At 49.8% G+C, this 17,833-nt stretch overlaps 7 protein-coding genes; 3 read left to right on the forward strand and 4 right to left on the reverse strand.

The window, feature by feature from the left end:
- Positions 1-2,560: 2,560 nt before the first annotated feature.
- FFUJ_04248 (chlN-like molybdopterin-converting factor family protein) lies at positions 2,561-4,132 on the reverse strand (the record flags this gene model as incomplete). XM_023572489.1 has 2 exons in its annotated part: positions 2,561-3,901; positions 3,953-4,132. The coding sequence occupies 2 exons, from the start codon at positions 4,130-4,132 to the stop codon at positions 2,561-2,563; spliced, it is 1,521 nt and encodes a 506-aa protein (XP_023426604.1).
- Positions 4,133-4,420: 288 nt separating this feature from the next.
- FFUJ_04247 (uncharacterized protein) lies at positions 4,421-6,079 on the forward strand (the record flags this gene model as incomplete). Its single annotated transcript, XM_023572490.1, has 1 exon — positions 4,421-6,079. The coding sequence occupies one exon, from the start codon at positions 4,421-4,423 to the stop codon at positions 6,077-6,079; it is 1,659 nt and encodes a 552-aa protein (XP_023426605.1).
- Positions 6,080-6,303: 224 nt separating this feature from the next.
- On the reverse strand, positions 6,304-7,715 carry FFUJ_14404 (uncharacterized protein; the record flags this gene model as incomplete). XM_023572491.1 has 4 exons in its annotated part: positions 6,304-6,708; positions 6,763-7,424; positions 7,485-7,600; positions 7,648-7,715. 4 exons carry the CDS (start codon positions 7,713-7,715, stop codon positions 6,304-6,306), a joined length of 1,251 nt encoding a protein of 416 aa, XP_023426606.1.
- Positions 7,716-8,322: 607 nt separating this feature from the next.
- On the reverse strand, positions 8,323-9,825 carry FFUJ_04246 (uncharacterized protein; the record flags this gene model as incomplete). XM_023572492.1 has 5 exons in its annotated part: positions 8,323-8,447; positions 8,507-9,465; positions 9,521-9,530; positions 9,580-9,652; positions 9,754-9,825. 5 exons carry the CDS (start codon positions 9,823-9,825, stop codon positions 8,323-8,325), a joined length of 1,239 nt encoding a protein of 412 aa, XP_023427184.1.
- Positions 9,826-11,549: 1,724 nt separating this feature from the next.
- FFUJ_04245 (uncharacterized protein) lies at positions 11,550-13,834 on the forward strand (the record flags this gene model as incomplete). XM_023572493.1 has 3 exons in its annotated part: positions 11,550-11,802; positions 11,869-13,479; positions 13,536-13,834. The coding sequence occupies 3 exons, from the start codon at positions 11,550-11,552 to the stop codon at positions 13,832-13,834; spliced, it is 2,163 nt and encodes a 720-aa protein (XP_023426607.1).
- Positions 13,835-14,247: 413 nt separating this feature from the next.
- Positions 14,248-16,096, reverse strand: FFUJ_04244 (related to dynein light intermediate chain 2; the record flags this gene model as incomplete). XM_023572494.1 has 6 exons in its annotated part: positions 14,248-14,403; positions 14,453-15,081; positions 15,132-15,225; positions 15,275-15,666; positions 15,724-15,873; positions 15,943-16,096. 6 exons carry the CDS (start codon positions 16,094-16,096, stop codon positions 14,248-14,250), a joined length of 1,575 nt encoding a protein of 524 aa, XP_023426608.1.
- A 643-nt stretch (positions 16,097-16,739) lies between these two features.
- FFUJ_04243 (related to RNA-binding proteins) lies at positions 16,740-17,769 on the forward strand (the record flags this gene model as incomplete). XM_023572495.1 has 2 exons in its annotated part: positions 16,740-16,795; positions 16,854-17,769. The coding sequence occupies 2 exons, from the start codon at positions 16,740-16,742 to the stop codon at positions 17,767-17,769; spliced, it is 972 nt and encodes a 323-aa protein (XP_023426609.1).
- Between the last annotated feature and the right edge of the window lie 64 nt (positions 17,770-17,833).

Genomic DNA, 17,833 nt, shown 5'->3' on the forward strand with positions numbered 1-17,833 from the left:
GAAGCCGAACGAGGCAACATGGCTTAAGCAGCTGAAAGACGAAGTGCAGGCATGATCAAGCCTTCGGTCGGATGCTTTAGTCATGCTGCCGTTCAGGATCTGGTGAAACACCATCATGGCATTGGACTGCAGTACCAAGTTACACACATCATATACTTGAGAAAATTTTATTATTGCACGACATAATTATGTGAGCACCAGTGTTGTTCGTTGTCTTGTGACAATCTTGGATGAGATACTCTGTGCTTCCGCCCTAAGGTTACACAAATGACTGACCATGTAAACCTCAGCCCATAATGCTGGGGAACTGCACATCGGGCCTCAACTGCAAGTGATGAGGTCTTATCACAACGGCCTGCCGCAGTTCCATATATCTTCAGCCTCTCGGCGACATTCCTTGCACAGGCCCATACATTGTACTACCAGCTTATGGATACCATTATGATTCACGTTCTCTCATAAGATGTCACGACTCCCGCTTCTCTCTTCTCTCCTCCTGAATATGCCTGATTCCTGATCGCTCCCGAGATACGGGAAGTGTGTAACGTTTCTCTGGGCACGGCTCCCCCTACTCGCCCTGTGAGGGTAAAGTCGTGAGATCCTGCGTCTTCATCTCGCAACCCAACACATGTTTGTCTTGGTGCGTCTCTACTCACTTCCCGATTCAGATACCTTTTCGTGCACTTTTCTTACCCCGTGCATTATTGCTCAGCTTTCCGTTCCCGTCTCGTCGGTTCCCTGCCGTCTGTTAATCACATCTAATAGCACTTTCAAACACCATCTCTACACATTTCTAATAAGGCGACTGCTTGGGCTTCTTTTTGAGCCTGCATCTGAAACGGGCGTTTAATCAACGTAAAAAAATATGCGATATATCTTGTTTTCTCTGTGAGCGTTCACATTTCTCTCTCGCCTAACACTAGCCGAGTGGTCGAGTTACGCAATATTTGCTTTTTGACAGCTGCAGTTCCACCGCCCTGTGTAAAGAGTCCCTCAATCGCGAGACAATTGGATAGTCTGGAACCGCCTGAACGGCAACAGACATTAGTTTGCTCATCATGTCGTCGTTGCCATTGGCCTACTTGAAGCCGCTTACACGCTCATAGATGGCTATCAGAGCGGTCTGCGAACAAACTACCTCAATATCACAACTTCTGAGACTCTAGAGCTTTCTCAATCCCTGCATAAGAGACCCAACATCAACCCGACGCTTGAAAATCGTTGTATCTTGAGGCAATTATGCAGCGAGCCTGCCTACATTTTGCCTGCCGGGGATCGAGCCAGGGTTGGGAAGCCTTACAAGGCAAATGCATCGTGGGGGCTCTTTGCGCCTATCATGGAGACTTCAAAATTACATTGAGGAATGAATAAACAGCGCAGCGAGAAGACCCATTGCTGTTGGTACCTTGAGTTGGGCCGACGATGAAAGTGTTGGTAGTGTTCAGTCTGCATTTTTGATCCACGTCTATGAGCGGGCGTTCTCAAGTGTATTAACTTCAAGGCAAACAGACGCAGTTTCGGCCTGGGATCCAATGGCCGCGAAATGTCAGACTCACTGCGCGCAATGCCAATTGCAACTAAGCGACTGTGTCATAATGGTACATGAGCCGACTCTATGAATGTGCGACGCTTGAGTTACACATCGATGTTGCGTTACGTGGTCGTATGAAACTACTTGCGCGCCATTGAATCATACGCCATGAGCACAATCCTGCACATGGGAAGTGAAGCTAGTCAAGGCTGACATGCCTGGAGACTTGAGGCCTAAAAACAATTCTTACACCGATATTACAAGGTCAGCCCGAATGATCACTGATGCTGGAAGGGCTGCCAAATATGCATTCAGCAAAAAATCACTTTTGAGATAGCATCACGCAGACACGACATGCCCAAGACTTGGATACCCGATACTAGCCATGTCGACGTCAGAGACGCTTGGGAACACGCAATATGTTTGACTTGGCGTCAGGTAATTGGATCATCATGAAAGATGGTTGTGCTCTGGCTTATCTTATTGATCCTTCCAAGGCAGGGCAATGACAAAATGTGATGGACCACACGTTGTCCATCACAGCAACATTGGGCCAGCAGTGACAGTAGTCGTCTTTGAGTTTAGATCGAAGCCCTTTGGGCATGAGAGACAGCACTCTATCATTAGAACTTGAGCCTACCTGCATGCCTGGCCACCCAGGTTGAGTGAGGGTCTGGTTTCCTCGATATTGAGCCTGATGAAGAAGAAATTGGTAAATGAACACACCGTAGACTTGGGTTCTATTCATACATGGACACATGAGCTTGTCGTAAACACCGATCAGATCATTTGACTTGAAAAGGGGTTGTCTCTTGGGTTTTAAGCACATTGCTGGATATTGCGCATGGGAAGTTTGTCATTTGCGCTTAGGGCAAAGGAAGTCGTGAATTCTTCATCTACAATTCGTAAAACGTACAGTACTGAACCCCCTGCACGCCCAGGAGGAACATTCGATGTGATCGTACACCTCCAGTTGTCTTCTATCCAGGTCTACCAGATATACACCCCACAGCCAGTCCCCCTTTTCCATCAACGAAATGCCTCGTACTTTTTAGCTGTCTTTCTCTTCTCCTCAACCCGCGCAATTGTTTCAGCATCATATACATCTTCAAGAGCTTTTTCACCCTTGAAGATATCCTTCTCATGTCGAGTGGCTTCATCCTTGGTCATTAACACGAGGTCGTGAAGCTTCACTGTAGAACACTTCTGGATGTTCTTGCCCTCACCCAAGGTCGTGATACTGCAGCCGCTGGGCTTCTGCCAACGGATAAGGACCAGCTTCGTGGGGATGCCAGTAATGGCACTTCGGCCCTGATAGAGCTCCTCAGAAAGGAAAGCAACGTCACCGACAGTGATGGGGACCTTGAGGCCTATTTGATCGCCCTCATTACCCAATCGTGCCAACTTCTCCTCATAGCTCTGCAACGTTGCCAGCATGCCCTCGTACATCTTTTCACGGCCCTTGGCAGGTACATAGTCTAAAGGATAGCCTGTAATGCTCAAAATGACATGGTTTGCCACTGTAAGACCAAAGATGGCGGGCATTGTGCCGAGGACGGGAAGAATTCGGACACGAAAGTTGGGCATGGCAGCGAGATCGCCAACAGAGCCTTTCTGGAACTCCTCTTCAGGTAGCGGGAGTAGCTCAGCTTTACCAGCACCTGACGTCTCCGTAGAGTAGACAACGGGGATGCCGCTTGTGATACCCTTCAACTTCAGCTTCCTTCGTGTCGCCCTTGAGAGCCCGTCATCCTTGCTAGCCCCAATGTCTCCCACAATGATTCTTGTAGGGTCGCTTTTGCACCCTGCTCCCATGGCGCTGATGACTGGCAGGTTGTTCTTGTAGCAATATTCGAGAAGTGAGACCTTGGTCTCGATGTTGTCGATGGCATCGATAACAAAGTCAGGAGCACGCCCATCTTCGCTCCAGGGTCGAAGTAAGCGCTCTGCAACACTCTCATTGAACTGCTCCTGTCGCAGGTCAAATTTCACCCACGGCGCAATGGCAATCAAGCGTCGCTCCAAGCATTGAACTTTAGGAATACCAACGTCCGCCAGTGTAGCGACCGCATGTCTGTTCAAGGAGCTCAAAGTCACTTGATCGAAATCTATCAGCCTGATTTTTGAGACACCAGAACGCGCAAGCGCTGCGGTGCAGTGAGAACCAACGCCTCCGCAACCAACCACGATAACGAACGAGTTCCGTAGTTTATCAAGACCTTCGTCTGTCAAGAAGACCCTGTTCCTCGCCAATTGCTCAAGAATTAGCTCTTCATCAAAGTCACCAGCTTGTGCCCTACGGGCTAGAGCCTGATTCCTTGCATCCTCCTTATCAACTGGTGGCGCTGATGAGCCACCAAAGTTATTTAACTATAATCGGTCAGTAAAGGCGGTTTAATGAAGTAAGCTCGAGGTCAGTACAGGTTGAATGTCAGGGTCATCAGCAGGAATTGAGCTCTTGAGTTCATGTACTCTCTCTTCTCGTTCCAACGCTTGATAGCCGAGTAACAATGAAGCCGTAGTAGCTGCTGAGAAGACAGCAGCCGCAAAAAGCTGAAATCTTGGGTTTGAGAACGTGTTCGAGGATAAGAAGGAAGACATTTTAAACACAGTAACGTGATAAAAAGAACGTCTGCTTCTCTCACACCAACAAGTACATTTTAGTCTTCACGATGTGCTCAATCAGATTTTCAAGGTCTTGGCAGAGAATGACGTCTTAGTCAGCAATCTGGAGCTCCAATTGGCTCAATTTTCCAATCACCTACACCCAAATCCTCATCATACAAAGACTCGAGATATCATCGTTTTGACGACGATCTGTAACCATAGCGATCTGGCGACGATTATATCGAACAGGCGAAATACGCGATCCATAAATACGCAGGCGCCATGCGTCACCGGCTTGTTGGCCGTCATATTCCGGTTTCAAAACCTAGAACACCAACACTTCGTACCCGATTACCATGTCTTCGAACATTTACACATTGCACCCAACTCACCACCAACTCAAGGCCGAACCTCCCCTTCCTTGCGATCCCAGTAACCACCAACGGCGTTAGGACCTTTACCACCGAGAGAAGACAATGGCTGAAGCACGAAGCTAAGCTGGCGGTACGATACACTGCTTCGTTTTGGGGTCTCCTAGCCTGTTTTGGCGTGATTCTGTTCTTTGTCAATGAGGAGAGGTTGGAGCAGGAATATCCGACACCACACGAATGGGGTTGGATGACAAGGAAATTCCTAAGAGACTCAAACAACAGCAAGGCGCCGAAGAATGGCGAGACCAATTGGCCTTGGTCGTTCGAGCTGGCTCGAGGGTTGGTGTTGAGGTTGGAGGATGCCAAAGTTGACGGCCAGGGTGTAACAAAACTTACGGATAGGGTCGATCCTGAAGCGGAGATCCCTGGGGAATTCAACCCCTGTGATATCTCCGGCAAGAGCGAGGAGTGGCGGAGAGGTTACTTCGAGGCTATTATGCTGGCTGCAAAAGGCGCGGAGCATGTCGATGGATGGGTCCGCGACCTTTCTCGCAACATCATCTCACCACCCGAATTTGTTATTGGACCCTCCAACCCTAGACCTACGCCAATCCCTCCAGGACAACCTCATGCGCCTCGTGAAGAGGACTGTGAAATTGCTTATCCCAGTGCTGATAATTTCTACATGAAGATCCTCGGCACCAAGGGGTTTACTTCTCGACAGAAGCTCGAGGCAACACTCGAATACGCTAGTTATCTGGAATTCAAGAAGCAGTTTGAAGGCGCTGAGGCACTATACCACCTGGCTCTCGCAGAGGCTACCCAAGGAGTCGACATGTCGCAACCCCTTTACAACCCCAAGACATTCGTGCTCAATGAGAAGGCCGGCTTGCCCTCCCAAAATGTCCTCGATGCCGTCACTGCTATGGCAAACTTCAAAGCACGTAGCGGAAAAGTCGACGCAGCTCTCCCTATTTACCTCTCCCTTCTCAAGGCTCGCCGCTACTTACCTAACGACCCTCCTCCCACTACTCAATTAAAGCCAAAGTCTCACTCCGTGTTCGACAAAGTCGTCAAAACTTTCTCCCAGGCTGATTACCCAACTCCACCACCGGATGGTACCCAGCCTCCCTGGCGCAGCCCTCACGAGCGCTGCGAGGAAGCTTCCCTCAGTCTTTGGATCGGCGAGATCCTCTTCTCCACATCATCTAAGGACGACGGCCTCTCGTGGACGCGTGACAGTGTCGACGTTTCAGAGGAGCAGCTACGGAACATGGATCTTCTAACTGCTGATAAGGCCGCGAAAACTACCTGCCGCGAATGTTTGAGCGCAGGCCTCGCCAACTGGGGTAAGATGGTCAACAAGCTTGCCAAGGAAGAAGAACTCCAGCAAGCAAAGGCTTCTACACAGTCGGGCGTATTCTCCTTCTGGAGCGCCAACCCACCAAGTGCCAGAGACCGCTGGAACGCAGAGGAAGCTGTGGTCAGGGAGCGTGTGAGGAGGACAAGAGAACTGATTGAGGACCTGACACCAGCCGGGCCCAATATAGCCTCACTATTCAAAGCGTAAAATAATGTAAACCAAAATTTGTATAACGTGGGTAATACCAGGAGCTGCAAAGGATTTTGCCACATCTTTTGAGCACTCCTCGAGACTTGAGATTGATTCTAGCCTATTTCTAATGAACAAGATATCCCCTTTTCATCATAAACTCCGTTCCTGGTTCTCATCTGCACTCTCCCCGCACATGCACGACCCGACGAGGTCCATTCTTCATGCAATCCGTCATTATTTCAGTCCTCGTCATCAGAATCGTCAACGGGTGCCTCGCCAGTCTCCGTAAACTTCTTCCATCGTCTCATCTGCTTGATTTCTTCCTTCATCTTCTCAGGATCAATGCTGGTGACCTCTGGCTTGACCTCCTCTGGCATTTCACTCCATTTCTCATCCGTGATGTCGGTTGGGCGACGCTCTGCAACAGCCATGTCAGGATTGACAAAATTAGAAGTAAGAGCCACTTCTTGCAGGTAAGCAAGGGCCGGTTCGAGAGCCTTGATGAGGATGGTTTCGATGAACTGGTCTTCTCCGCTAGAGAAGCAGGGGCAGCCAAGGGGCTCGATCAGGAGCGACGGGTTTCCTCCGGGCATGGCTAGGGGAGTGTCGAGGGGTTCCTCTGAAATGAGATAGCCACGAGTGCGCTGTGATAGTCAGTGATTTGCGGAACTATAGCCAATACCGGGTGTGGGTTGTACCTTTGCTAGGAACTCTTTGAATTCAACATTGACGAGCAAATCGGTTGGGAAAACAGTACCCATGAGGAGCATGCCGCCTAGTCGCTCACCCCATTGCGCCCAGTGCTTCTCGTTCGCAAAGAACTGCAAGACAACCTCACAGCTTTGCCCAATAGCAACGATGTCGACCTTGGCATTCTTGTTGACTTCAAGAACCTTGTTGAGCACAGTCGTCATGTGCGCCAAAGGTGTCTCGCTTCCAGGGATCTCATTGAGTTTCTTGATGAAACGACGTCCAGAGTGCACCAAACTGGGAAGTGGAATATCAGCTGATGCTTCTATGGTGATAGCACGCTGTTCTTCAGGCCACCAGAACCGCTGGCCCATGTTAGCCAGGACAATGCAAGGAGGTTCCGGATCATTGGGGCTGGCAGCCTGGGTAGCAAGTGCCTGAACAACAGAGATCATGGTTCCTTTCGCAAGGCCACCAGGCCCATTGGCGACGCGGCCAGCAATCCATCCCAGATCTTTGGTTGGTTCGCCAAGGATGACGACGATGCGGGTAGTTTTGGCAATGTTGGGGGTGAGGAAGACGGGCGATTGCCGTTTGTTTTCTGGCAAAAGGTGGTATTTCTTGAGGCCTTCTTTCTCGAGGCGATCATGGACGATATCTTCCAGAGCCACTATAGTACTGCTATTAGTAAAGCTACCTTAACGCGGGGCCACCAAGACCAGGCACGTACTGTTGAAGTGGAAGCGCTGGCGCTCATTGACGCGAGAGTTCTTGCTGCTGAAGAACTTGTAGTAACACTCCGGATCCTTAATAGATCGGACCTCATCGTCATCATTCACAAAATAACTGCTTCTTGTCAGCGATGCATCTTGAAGTGGTCATGGATAGCGAACCCAAGGCCGGCGAGATCTCTCGGAAAGGAGACATCCTTGGGGAGGCCCGACCAACTTCTGAAAAACATAGCGTCGGGTTGGAATGTTCTTCTAAAAGGTGCGAGGCTCTATTAGTGTCAAGCTGGGGTTTTTCCAATATCTTGGGCAGATAGAAAGGGTTTGGGAGGAAGGAAGTTGCATTTAGTAAGTGCTTGCGATTAAATACTCGGAGAAGTGTGAAGAGGCGGTTATGGCAGCTGCACGCAGCCGGCGGAGATGCTGCTCTAATACTGTGATATCCTGCATGGAACAATTGTAAAGAGTTTGAGCAAACAAGTGATCAAAATAGGAATTCCTTCGTTCTCGCAGCTTCTTTGTGTTTGTTCAACACTGTGTCTGCCTCGTATGAGAGCAGCAACTCTCCCATCACCAGCTCGGGCATGTAGAAACTACTTGCTACCACTGACCTGGAAACTTTTACAAGACTCAAAAACTCCTACAGCACTAGTCATACTCCATATTAAACGCATTTCTATCATAGCAAGAATTGAGGTGGGATATCTGTACGACCGTATCCTAAACATTCAAAACAGGTGCCTCACCAAACGCCCTAATTAATGCATTTGCCATGCCCAAACGCCATGCCAAAAGAGCATTTTCAAGCAATACAAATTCGAAAACAAACCCTCAAGCCAATCACTGATTGGGGCCAGGGTTGTAACGGCTGCGAAAAGCCTGGCTGATGCTGAAGCGGCTTCCTGCGCCCCTGTTCATATGACTGGCCAATGCCTCCTCTAATGCAGACTGTGTAACTGAGGCGTCTAAGACTGTGTGGTGAGCAAACTACACCAAGCGGGCTGAGGCTAACAAGGCAACTTACCATCAAGATCACTATAACTACTACCCATACTAGGCGTTCCGTCGCTACCTTCGCGGGAGTAACCCTTGCTCTGATTGCCCGGGCTACGTCCCGCGAGTTCTGCAGTTCGGCGTGGTGAGAGAGGTCCGGGCGTTCGCTGCTCCGTCGTTTTATCTGACTTATCCGGTTTTTGTACCATGGCCGCAGAGCTGGCTGACGAATCTGATGTGTGAGATTGATGAATGGCGGACTTTCCGTGAGGCCTGTGATGCCTTTTGCCAGAGCTGCGCCCATCTCCCCTTAGCGTTGAGCCGAGGTCCTGTGCCGAAGTCTTGTTGGAAGGAGATGTATATGGTTGAAACGCAGGCTCTGATTCGTCATCGTCGTCATCCTCGTACTGTCCTCCATCGGGCTGCTGAAACCGAGGAGGCCGACGAATGATGCGAGATTGAGCGGGGCTAGACTCGTCCTCTGACGATGTTGGTGAACTGTCCTCGGCCGGGCCTGGTGACGGGCTTCGTTCATCTGGCGCTGGCCCCGGCTGAGCTTCTCGATCGGGTGATCTGTTGGGGACTGATGACATTGGTAAGGATGAAAGACGACGTCGCTCGCCGGTCCGCGAAGCAAACCCTGTTCCAGGTCGAGGGGAAGCTGAGCCTCCGGTCATATCTCTCAGGACTGTAGTATTCGTCGATGGATTTCGCGATACAACCGGTCGTATTGATGCGTTGAGAGGAGTGCCGGTACCACTTCCTGCCTCGACGCGCGGCATAGGTGAGTCTTTTCGGATGGATAAGGCTGAATGTGTTCGTTGATGACCGGGTCCGGCGGAGTCGGCGCCTAGAACGGGCGATTGCACTGAGCCACGGACGGCGGCGGTAGCTTTTCGAACTTGAGCGCGGACCTGGGAAGCATGTCGTTCGGTAAGGTATGCTACTTGCTGAAGGAGGAAATCGACAGGAACTTCGAAGCGATCGGCGCTGCACCTCAGATGAGTATTGCCTGTATGATAATTGTGATAAGATCGACACCTACACTTCGTCCCCTTGTCTAGGTCAGCACCAATAAATATACACGGATTGGTGAATACCTACAGTCTATCTGCTTCTTTGCAGCTCCTGAGAGAATCTTCCATAACGCTTCATCTTTGACGGAGTCCCAGTTTACCTGTCATGCTTATGGTTAGCTCTGCCATGATTGCTCCGATGCGCGCAAGGGCATAGGCATGATGGCTTATGATTGACTGGTTGGGATCAAGAGCTTCATACCGGTGGCGGATCGACGAAATCACCACGGGGCATAGGGACCCGGACGAAAATAGTATATGTTGGCTCGGCCATGGTGCCGCACTGGCTATTCAAGAGGATGAGTAGATGAAGAAGGTTGAAAGAAGTAGGCAACAAGCCGAAGCTCTAAGTTCATTGAGAGCTGCTGCAGGGATTCCGCGATCGGCTTATCGATAAGTTAGCTGCCGTTTTAGCGTGGTTCAGTGGAGAGTGTGAAACAGCCGACTATGGCAGATTTGATTCACGAATCCACTTGAAACTCAAGCTTGGAGTTGAAGGTCAGTTATACACTGCAGTAAAAGCAATATTACACATGACTCGACGTTTTTCGTGCCAGAAAATTCTTGATGCACATCCTGCTCATGTTGCTGAATTATGCCTGTTTCAATTCATATACCTATATTGTATTATTTTCTTTTTTACCTCTTCTGCCACGTTCATCCGATCGACTAGTGAGTGACACCAGCTCAGATCTGCTTCTTCATTCGTCGTACTCATATCGATATCATAAGGTACTTTGCTTCTGTAGATAAACAATATACTATCGCTTAGCCGATCCCGCTTTTGAATCCAATAGACAACTTAGGTCTTCTTTCATACATCTTTCTAATTGTTATCTTCATAGCATCATGCTATCATCATCCTCGTTTTCAGGTGTGTACCTGCGTTTGGGGTGACACAAGCAGCACCGAGCCGAAAAGGCTCTTATATGCGTTGAAGCGATAGAAGCACCAGTAGTTTTACCACCAGACTCTTACAAGCCTTGATTTATCGTCTCAATGGCTGATGGGATATGGTATTCGTTGGCAAGAAAGATGGGAACGGAGTTTCGGTTTGCTTTAGGGTAGCTTGAGCTGACACGATTAACATGGGCTAACATCTGACGACAAACCGGACAGCTACTTAGGTATCTATCTGAAACTAGAGATATGGAAATCCAGACTCCGGCTGCCACGGAAAGTTTCTTAAATGGAATGGGCTTATATGAATTCTCAATATCCGTACCCTTATCCGCGCTGTGAGGTGAAAGGTCCCAGTTCACGTTGACTAACCAAGTGCCGTACTTAGCTTGCCAACGTTACACTCATTGTTACCCTGTAACTGTATACGGATACACTAATAGACGACGGCAGTCTGATTACACCCAAGCGGCACCTGATTTTCAGGTCGAAACACCCTACACGACTCAGAGAAGATGGAATTATCGATGCTTGACTCATGAGTGCCAACATCAAGAGCATGTCGTCAGGACCAACCCCCTCGACCTTACCCAAGGCGGAAAGGGCGCTAAACGTCTGGTATTGGATGCCCCGCGACTGCTGCCGGGCATGGAAGACACGACCCCGCCGATGTCTTTGCCTCTCAGCTCAGCAGGTACTTGGCTTCTATGGGAATCCATCCAAAAGTCGGAAAAGCTTCCCCCATTCAATCTAATCTTTCGCTAGCGGGTGCTTAACCACTTCTATGAAGCCCTCTTTCCGGCAGACTTACTCACATGCCTTTCTTTCGCTTACGTCTTCCATCTCACCATCGCTACAGCATCGAGCTATAAGGTAGCTTCGACAAGACCTCAAGCTACAGCTCTTACATCATCATATCCATACGTTATCGCTATCGTGGAGGTAAAACAACCACATAGCCCTTCGCTATAACCAGCTCCAACCCTCCCCACCAAAGGCGTGCTTGGTTCCGAGTTACTTTTCCCGCAGCTTGACGACAGCAACAACAACAGTGTCGCAATCCACTATACACCTCTCAAACCAGGTCAAGGCAGCAACATGGTAGCTTCAGAACTCACCGCGTCTGCCATAGCTATGCGCTCTACGCCCGTCAGTGGTGATGAGTCAAGCTCGAGCTTACCAAAGCCCCTCGCGCCTTTGCGAAACCGCGCGGCTGCTAGCCAGAGCCCATACATCCGGGGCCAGGCTGAAAGCTTAGTTTCATGGCAGCTCTTGGACGACGAGGCAGTCGAGCGTTCGCGCAAGGAGAACAAGCTTATCTTCATGCATATCGGCTACAAGGCATGCCACTGTAAGTTGCGTGATGATTAGTTTGGAAGCGAATTTTATTTTGCGCTGTGTTGCTAACGCCCACAAGTTTGTCGACTCATGTCGATCGAGACCTTCTCTAACCCAGAGTCTGCCTCTGTATTGAATGAGTCTTTCATACCAGTCATCGTCGATCGAGAGGAGCGCCCCGACTTAGACGCCATCTACATGAATTACGTCCAAGCTGTCAGCAACGTTGGTGGATGGCCCTTGAATGTCTTCCTTACACCCAATTTGGAGCCAGTTTTTGGTGGTACCTACTGGTTCGGGCCCGCAGGACGAAGGCATCTCAGTGACGACAGCACCGAAGAAGTACTCGACTCTCTGACTATTTTTAAGAAAGTTCGTGATATTTGGATCGATCAGGAAGCCCGATGCCGAAAGGAGGCAACCGAGGTTGTTGGCCAGCTCAAGGAATTTGCGGCTGAGGGTACCTTGGGAACAAGGAGTATTTCGGCACCCTCAGCTTTAGGTCCGGCTGGATGGGGAGCACCAGCCCCGAGCCATGCAGGCGCTGCCAAGGAGAAGAGCACTGCAGTTTCAGAGGAGTTGGATTTGGATCAGCTGGAAGAGGCTTATACTCATATCGCCGGCACATTTGATCCTGTTTTTGGTGGATTTGGCCTGGCGCCGAAGTTCCTGACACCACCCAAGCTGGCATTTTTGCTGGGGCTCCTGAAGTCACCAGGCGCTGTTCAGGATGTTGTTGGAGAGGCCGAGTGCAAACATGCCACCGAAATTGCTTTGGATACAATGCGTCACATTCGTGATGGGGCGCTGCATGACCATATTGGAGGCACTGGGTTTTCGCGCTGCTCCGTCACAGCGGATTGGACCATTCCTAACTTCGAGAAGCTTGTGACTGATAATGCGCAATTGCTCTCCCTATATATTGACGCGTGGAAGGTCAGCGGTGGAGGTGAAAAGGACGAGTTTCTGGACGTTGTTCTTGAGCTTGCTGAGTATCTTACTTCGTCTCCCATTGTTCTGCCTGAGGGCGGTTTCGCTTCAAGTGAAGCCGCCGACTCCTATTATAGGCAAGGTGACAAGGAGAAGCGCGAGGGCGCCTATTATGTCTGGACGCGGCGAGAATTTGATTCAGCCCTTGATGAGATTGACAGCCATATGAGTCCTATTTTAGCGTCCTATTGGAATGTCAATCAAGACGGAAATGTCGAGGAGGAAAACGACCCCAACGACGACTTTATTGACCAGAACATTCTCAGGGCTAAGAGCACCATCGAACAATTGAGCATCCAATTCAGTACGCCCGTGGAAAAGGTCAAGGAGTATATTGAACAAGGAAGACGAGCTCTTAGAAAGAGAAGGGAGCAGGAACGTGTGCGCCCTGAACTGGACGACAAAATTGTTGTAGGCTGGAATGGCCTTGTGATATCAGCTCTTTCCAAGGCAGCATCGGCGCTGAGGACACTGAGGCCAGAACAAAGCTCCAAGTGTAGGGCTATCGCAGAGCAGGCGGCTGCATGCATCAGAGAAAGGCTTTGGGATGGCAATGAGAGAATCCTATACAGGATATGGTCTGGAGGTCGCGGAAACACTGCCTTTGCAGACGATTATGCCTATATGATCCAAGGTCTCCTGGATCTTCTCGAGCTGACAGGAAACCAAGAATATTTAGAATTTGCTGACATTTTACAGCGTGAGTCGTCACAACTCCCCTCCCATAAACACACCCCGCTGACCATGCCATCACAGAAACCCAAACCTCGTTGTTCTATGATGCCGATGGTGCCTTTTTCAGCACTCAAGCCAATAGCCCTTATACAATTCTCCGCCTCAAGGATGGTATGGATACGTCATTACCATCGACCAACGCTGTTAGCGTAGCTAATCTATTCCGCCTCGCGAATCTGCGGTCGAATGATGATTTGGCAGCCAAAGCTCGTCAGACGATAAACGCGTTTGAAGTGGAAGTGGTGCAACATCCTTGGCTCTTCCCTGGTTTACTCCAAGGTGTTGTCACAGCTAGATTGGGTGGAGAGACGTCGAAGTAAAACGTTGAATATAAACAGCCCAGGATGGCGGTTCTTATCAAAGCATCTAAATAACTAGGACATAAAGTGTGCAAGTTGTCGGAGTCGGCACAGTCATCCCAAGGCGTTTAAGGGATGGCGACATTAGGAAAAGAGGAGTTCTGAACAGCGCACAGCATTTTAGGAACTAGTCGATGAGTGAGATTGAATACAGAATAAATATAGACTGTAAGGATTTTGTTACACTCTGTAAATACGCGTGGGATATTATCAAATTTATCATTTCAGGGGTATCTAATCTACATCGGCCACCGCCCCCTCCCCAAATATTGATCCGTTACGCTCACTGAGCACAAAGGTTCGACAAATACAATATCTTGAAAAGAAAAGGGGATCGTCCATAATTCTTTGTGTGGGCATCTGCTGCTCCTTTCTCAAGATCTAGATGTATCTCCAGTGCCCTTGCGGTTCATCAATCCAGTAAAGAAGCTTTGCAGTTGCTCGTTGTCAAAGTCCTTGGCCATGTTCGCAGCAGGTGTATCGGCCTCCTCCTCTTCGTTACTTGGGGAAGAGCTAAATGCATTACGATCCTGTTCATGTCAGCAACTTATTCAGAGTAGTGAAGTGGCCATGTCTTACCTTGAGACGCTGCAACATATCATCGGCATCGACTTGGATACCACCCATATTGAACTGTACAGGGCCAATGTGCTCGCTGATGCTCGTCTCATCGCCAGTGTAGTCGATGTGACGAGTGCTGCGAACGATGGCATTGTCGCTGCCCTTCTCTGGCAACTTGGCCTTGAATACCTCGAGAATCTTGAGCTGCTTCTCAAGAAACTCCTGGGTGTCGTCACTCTCCACCGTGATCCACCTCTCGCCGTGCATGGCATTTTCAACAACTGCGAGACCACCACTATTGGGATCGCGGCACCAGCCCTCGTACCGCGCAATCGCACTGTTTAGTCTCCTGATTTCTGCTTCTTTATCGCTTATCTTGTCTGCATCATCAAAGGGCATAGAGTAAAGATCAATGCCGAGATCTTGAGACCATGTATTCGAAACAGGCTCCGGGTCAAAAGACTCGCCAAGAACTCGAATCTTGCCCCACGAATCCCAGTTGGTTGGGACGACAATCTTGTCGCGGTCGATAACGTTGTGCTTTAGTGGGTGCCGCTTGAGAAGAGAGGTAATTCCAAGGGTTGAGTGAATGAGAGAGGGTAGCTGCGAAGGCGTATTTTGTGAAGTGTAAATGAGAGAGGCGCCATCTAGAGATTGTTAACATTTCGACCAGAGGCTTGGAAACAGGCCAACGTACGTCTCAGCAGAATGGTTCGCAGATATTGCAATACTGTATCAAAATCCGGCTCTTTCCAACCCTGATTCTTTTCAAGAAACTCCATTTTTTGGGACTGCTTGTGTCAGTATGGTCATCGCTGGCCGCGAGAGACAGTTCCTTACATTCTGGCACACCACACAAAGTGGGAGACCCAGAGGCTCCTCCCATTCTCCTCGTCCCAGAGGCAGTGCACTATCTCCATCACCGCCGGTAGCCGCAGCCGATGGAGTTCCATCTAGGTTAGTTGTTGCGCCTCCTCGACCTCTTTCTTTCCAAGTTGTCATGACTTCCTCCATGATGGCATGTTGTTCTGCGTCGACCTTTTTGAGGACCTCTTGTATAACCTGAACCCATGTCCATATTTGTCGTAGCCATAGATGCGGCTGTGACCAGTCGAGAAGAATGATAAGAGAGGTATTGGGGATCGTTTCAGGGGTAAGGAGGGGTGCAACGAGAGATGCGAATTCGGCTGAAGGTTGGGAGAGGAAGTAGAGCGAAACTCGTGCCAGAGTATCTAAATTTATTAGTACATCGTTCTGAGCCTGATCTATCTGGGCGTTGATGCACGAACCGTCTTGGTCGGTGTCGAGAACGTCGTAGTATGTATAGCCCAGCGCAAAGTTGTTCGCAATCGGCGGTATCTTAAGCCGGTCCGCATTACGCTTTGGCTCGGAGCTGGAGAGCGATTCGAGGAACTCTCTTTGGTTCTCGGGAGTGCCACCTGAGTTTCGAAGGCTCATGATCAGCTACCTAGCTCTTCGACTGAGCTGTCTACTAAGTTACCACATACCTAGCACAATGAGGTTCTTTTCCGGTAGTCGTTTGGCGCTGGCAACAGACTCCAGCATAGACGTCCAAAGATCCTTCTTTTGTTCGCCATCGCGGCCCTCGGAGTCTCCTGAGCCCGTTGTATAGATCGATACTCTGTTGGTGTTGGCCGCCATGATCCCGGCTGTTGGCTCACCGAGCTCGCTGGTCAACAAATTATCGTATAAGATGGCAGTGCGTTAGGTCATGAGTATATCTCCCGTGGCGAAAGAGGGCAGAGGTTGTCGGCAAGCCTGCCTCAGATCGACGTCTAAGTAGAGGGACAGTACGCGTTTTGGTGTTGATTCGATAATGCTAAAGGAGATTTAAGGTTGTCGTAGGGGCATCTTCGCTCTGCGTACAACAACAACAGCAGGGAAGATGATGCAAGCTCTCGGCTCAATCGTGAGTATCCCAATCGTCGATAATCGGTTCGAAAAAGTCGCTTCAACTTCCTAGGCAGTTCGTGGTACGTAGATATCGTCGACCGCTGTCTTTCATCAAAGATGAACGTGGCCAGGGTCACCACGTACCAATTCCAATGGGTGGATGGATTGGCACTTGGATAACACCCCGTCATTTTAGTGTTCGGTCCGGAAATTGTCCCGCCAAAAAGAGCTACGCGCGCGCCGCAGCTCTTGCAGCTTTAGCGCACGGACTCCCTAAAGCTTCAGTGGACGTACGTCTCATATTCTGACAATAAATGCGACTTCATTACTCTGTACTATATAAATTTTGCGACATTCACAAGGCAGCGCAAGAAGCAGCGCAAGACACACCATGAACAAAATACGCGCAATCCAGGCGCTGAACAAGAAAGAGATAGAGAATGGAATGTGAGTACTTGCTTTCCTCCCCAGCATTTCCAGAATCCCTGCTAACAGATGTACTCAGTACTCCAGAAGCTTCCTGGCATACAGACTATCGAGACACTGCCTACGTCTACTTTGGCGGTCTTCCTTACGAATTATCCGAAGGCGATGTAATAGCGATTTTCTCACAATTTGGGGAGCCTGTTTTCTTAAAGTTGGCTCGCGACAAAGAGACTGGCAAGTCCAAGGGCTTTGGTTGGCTCAAGTATGAGGACCAGAGAAGTACCGACTTAGCGGTTGACAACCTTGGCGGAGCGGATGTTGGTGGTCGCCTAATCAGTGTCGACCATGCGCGATACAAAGCGCGGGATGATGAAGACCCCGAAGAGTTCAAGGTCGGCTGGGAGGACATGCTCAGGCGAGAGGGACAAGCGCTGTCAGAAGATGAGAGTAGCGAGGAGGAAGTGAAGCGGCCGATGCTACCAGAAGAGCGAGAACTTGCGCTTCTGATGCAGGACCATGATGACGACGACCCCATGAAGGGCTTCCTGATCGAGGAGAAGAAGAAGGAAGTTGAAGAGGCGCGACGCAAAGCAGAAAAGAAGGATCGAAAACACAAACACAGACACCATCGGTCACATAGATCGAGGAGAGGGGGAAGCGAAGAAGACCAGCACCGTAGATCAAGACGAGACGAGACTCCCGAAGGCAAAGAGGACCGACATCGTGATAAGGATTCCCGACGACACAGAGATGATGACCAAGATCGAGAAAGGAGACGCGATAGGGACAGAGATAGGCGAAGGGAGAGAAAAGACGACGATGAAGGCCGTCATCGTGACCGAGATCAGAGGAGAGACCGCGATCGAGAGCACAGAAGGCATAGGGAAGAAGACCATGTTGAGTCACGGCACAAACGACGCAGGGAAGAAGACCAGGAGGAGAAAACATCAAGGAGAAGGAGTAGAAGTCGATCGCCACGACGGCGCGACGATTAAAGCACATTATACTGTAAAACAATATTTCACTCGGTCCAAAGTAGCTCTACTTATCCTGAACCCC

This window comes from Fusarium fujikuroi, chromosome FFUJ_chr02 (genome assembly GCF_900079805.1).
Source record: "Fusarium fujikuroi IMI 58289 draft genome, chromosome FFUJ_chr02".
NCBI lineage: Eukaryota > Fungi > Ascomycota > Sordariomycetes > Hypocreales > Nectriaceae > Fusarium > Fusarium fujikuroi.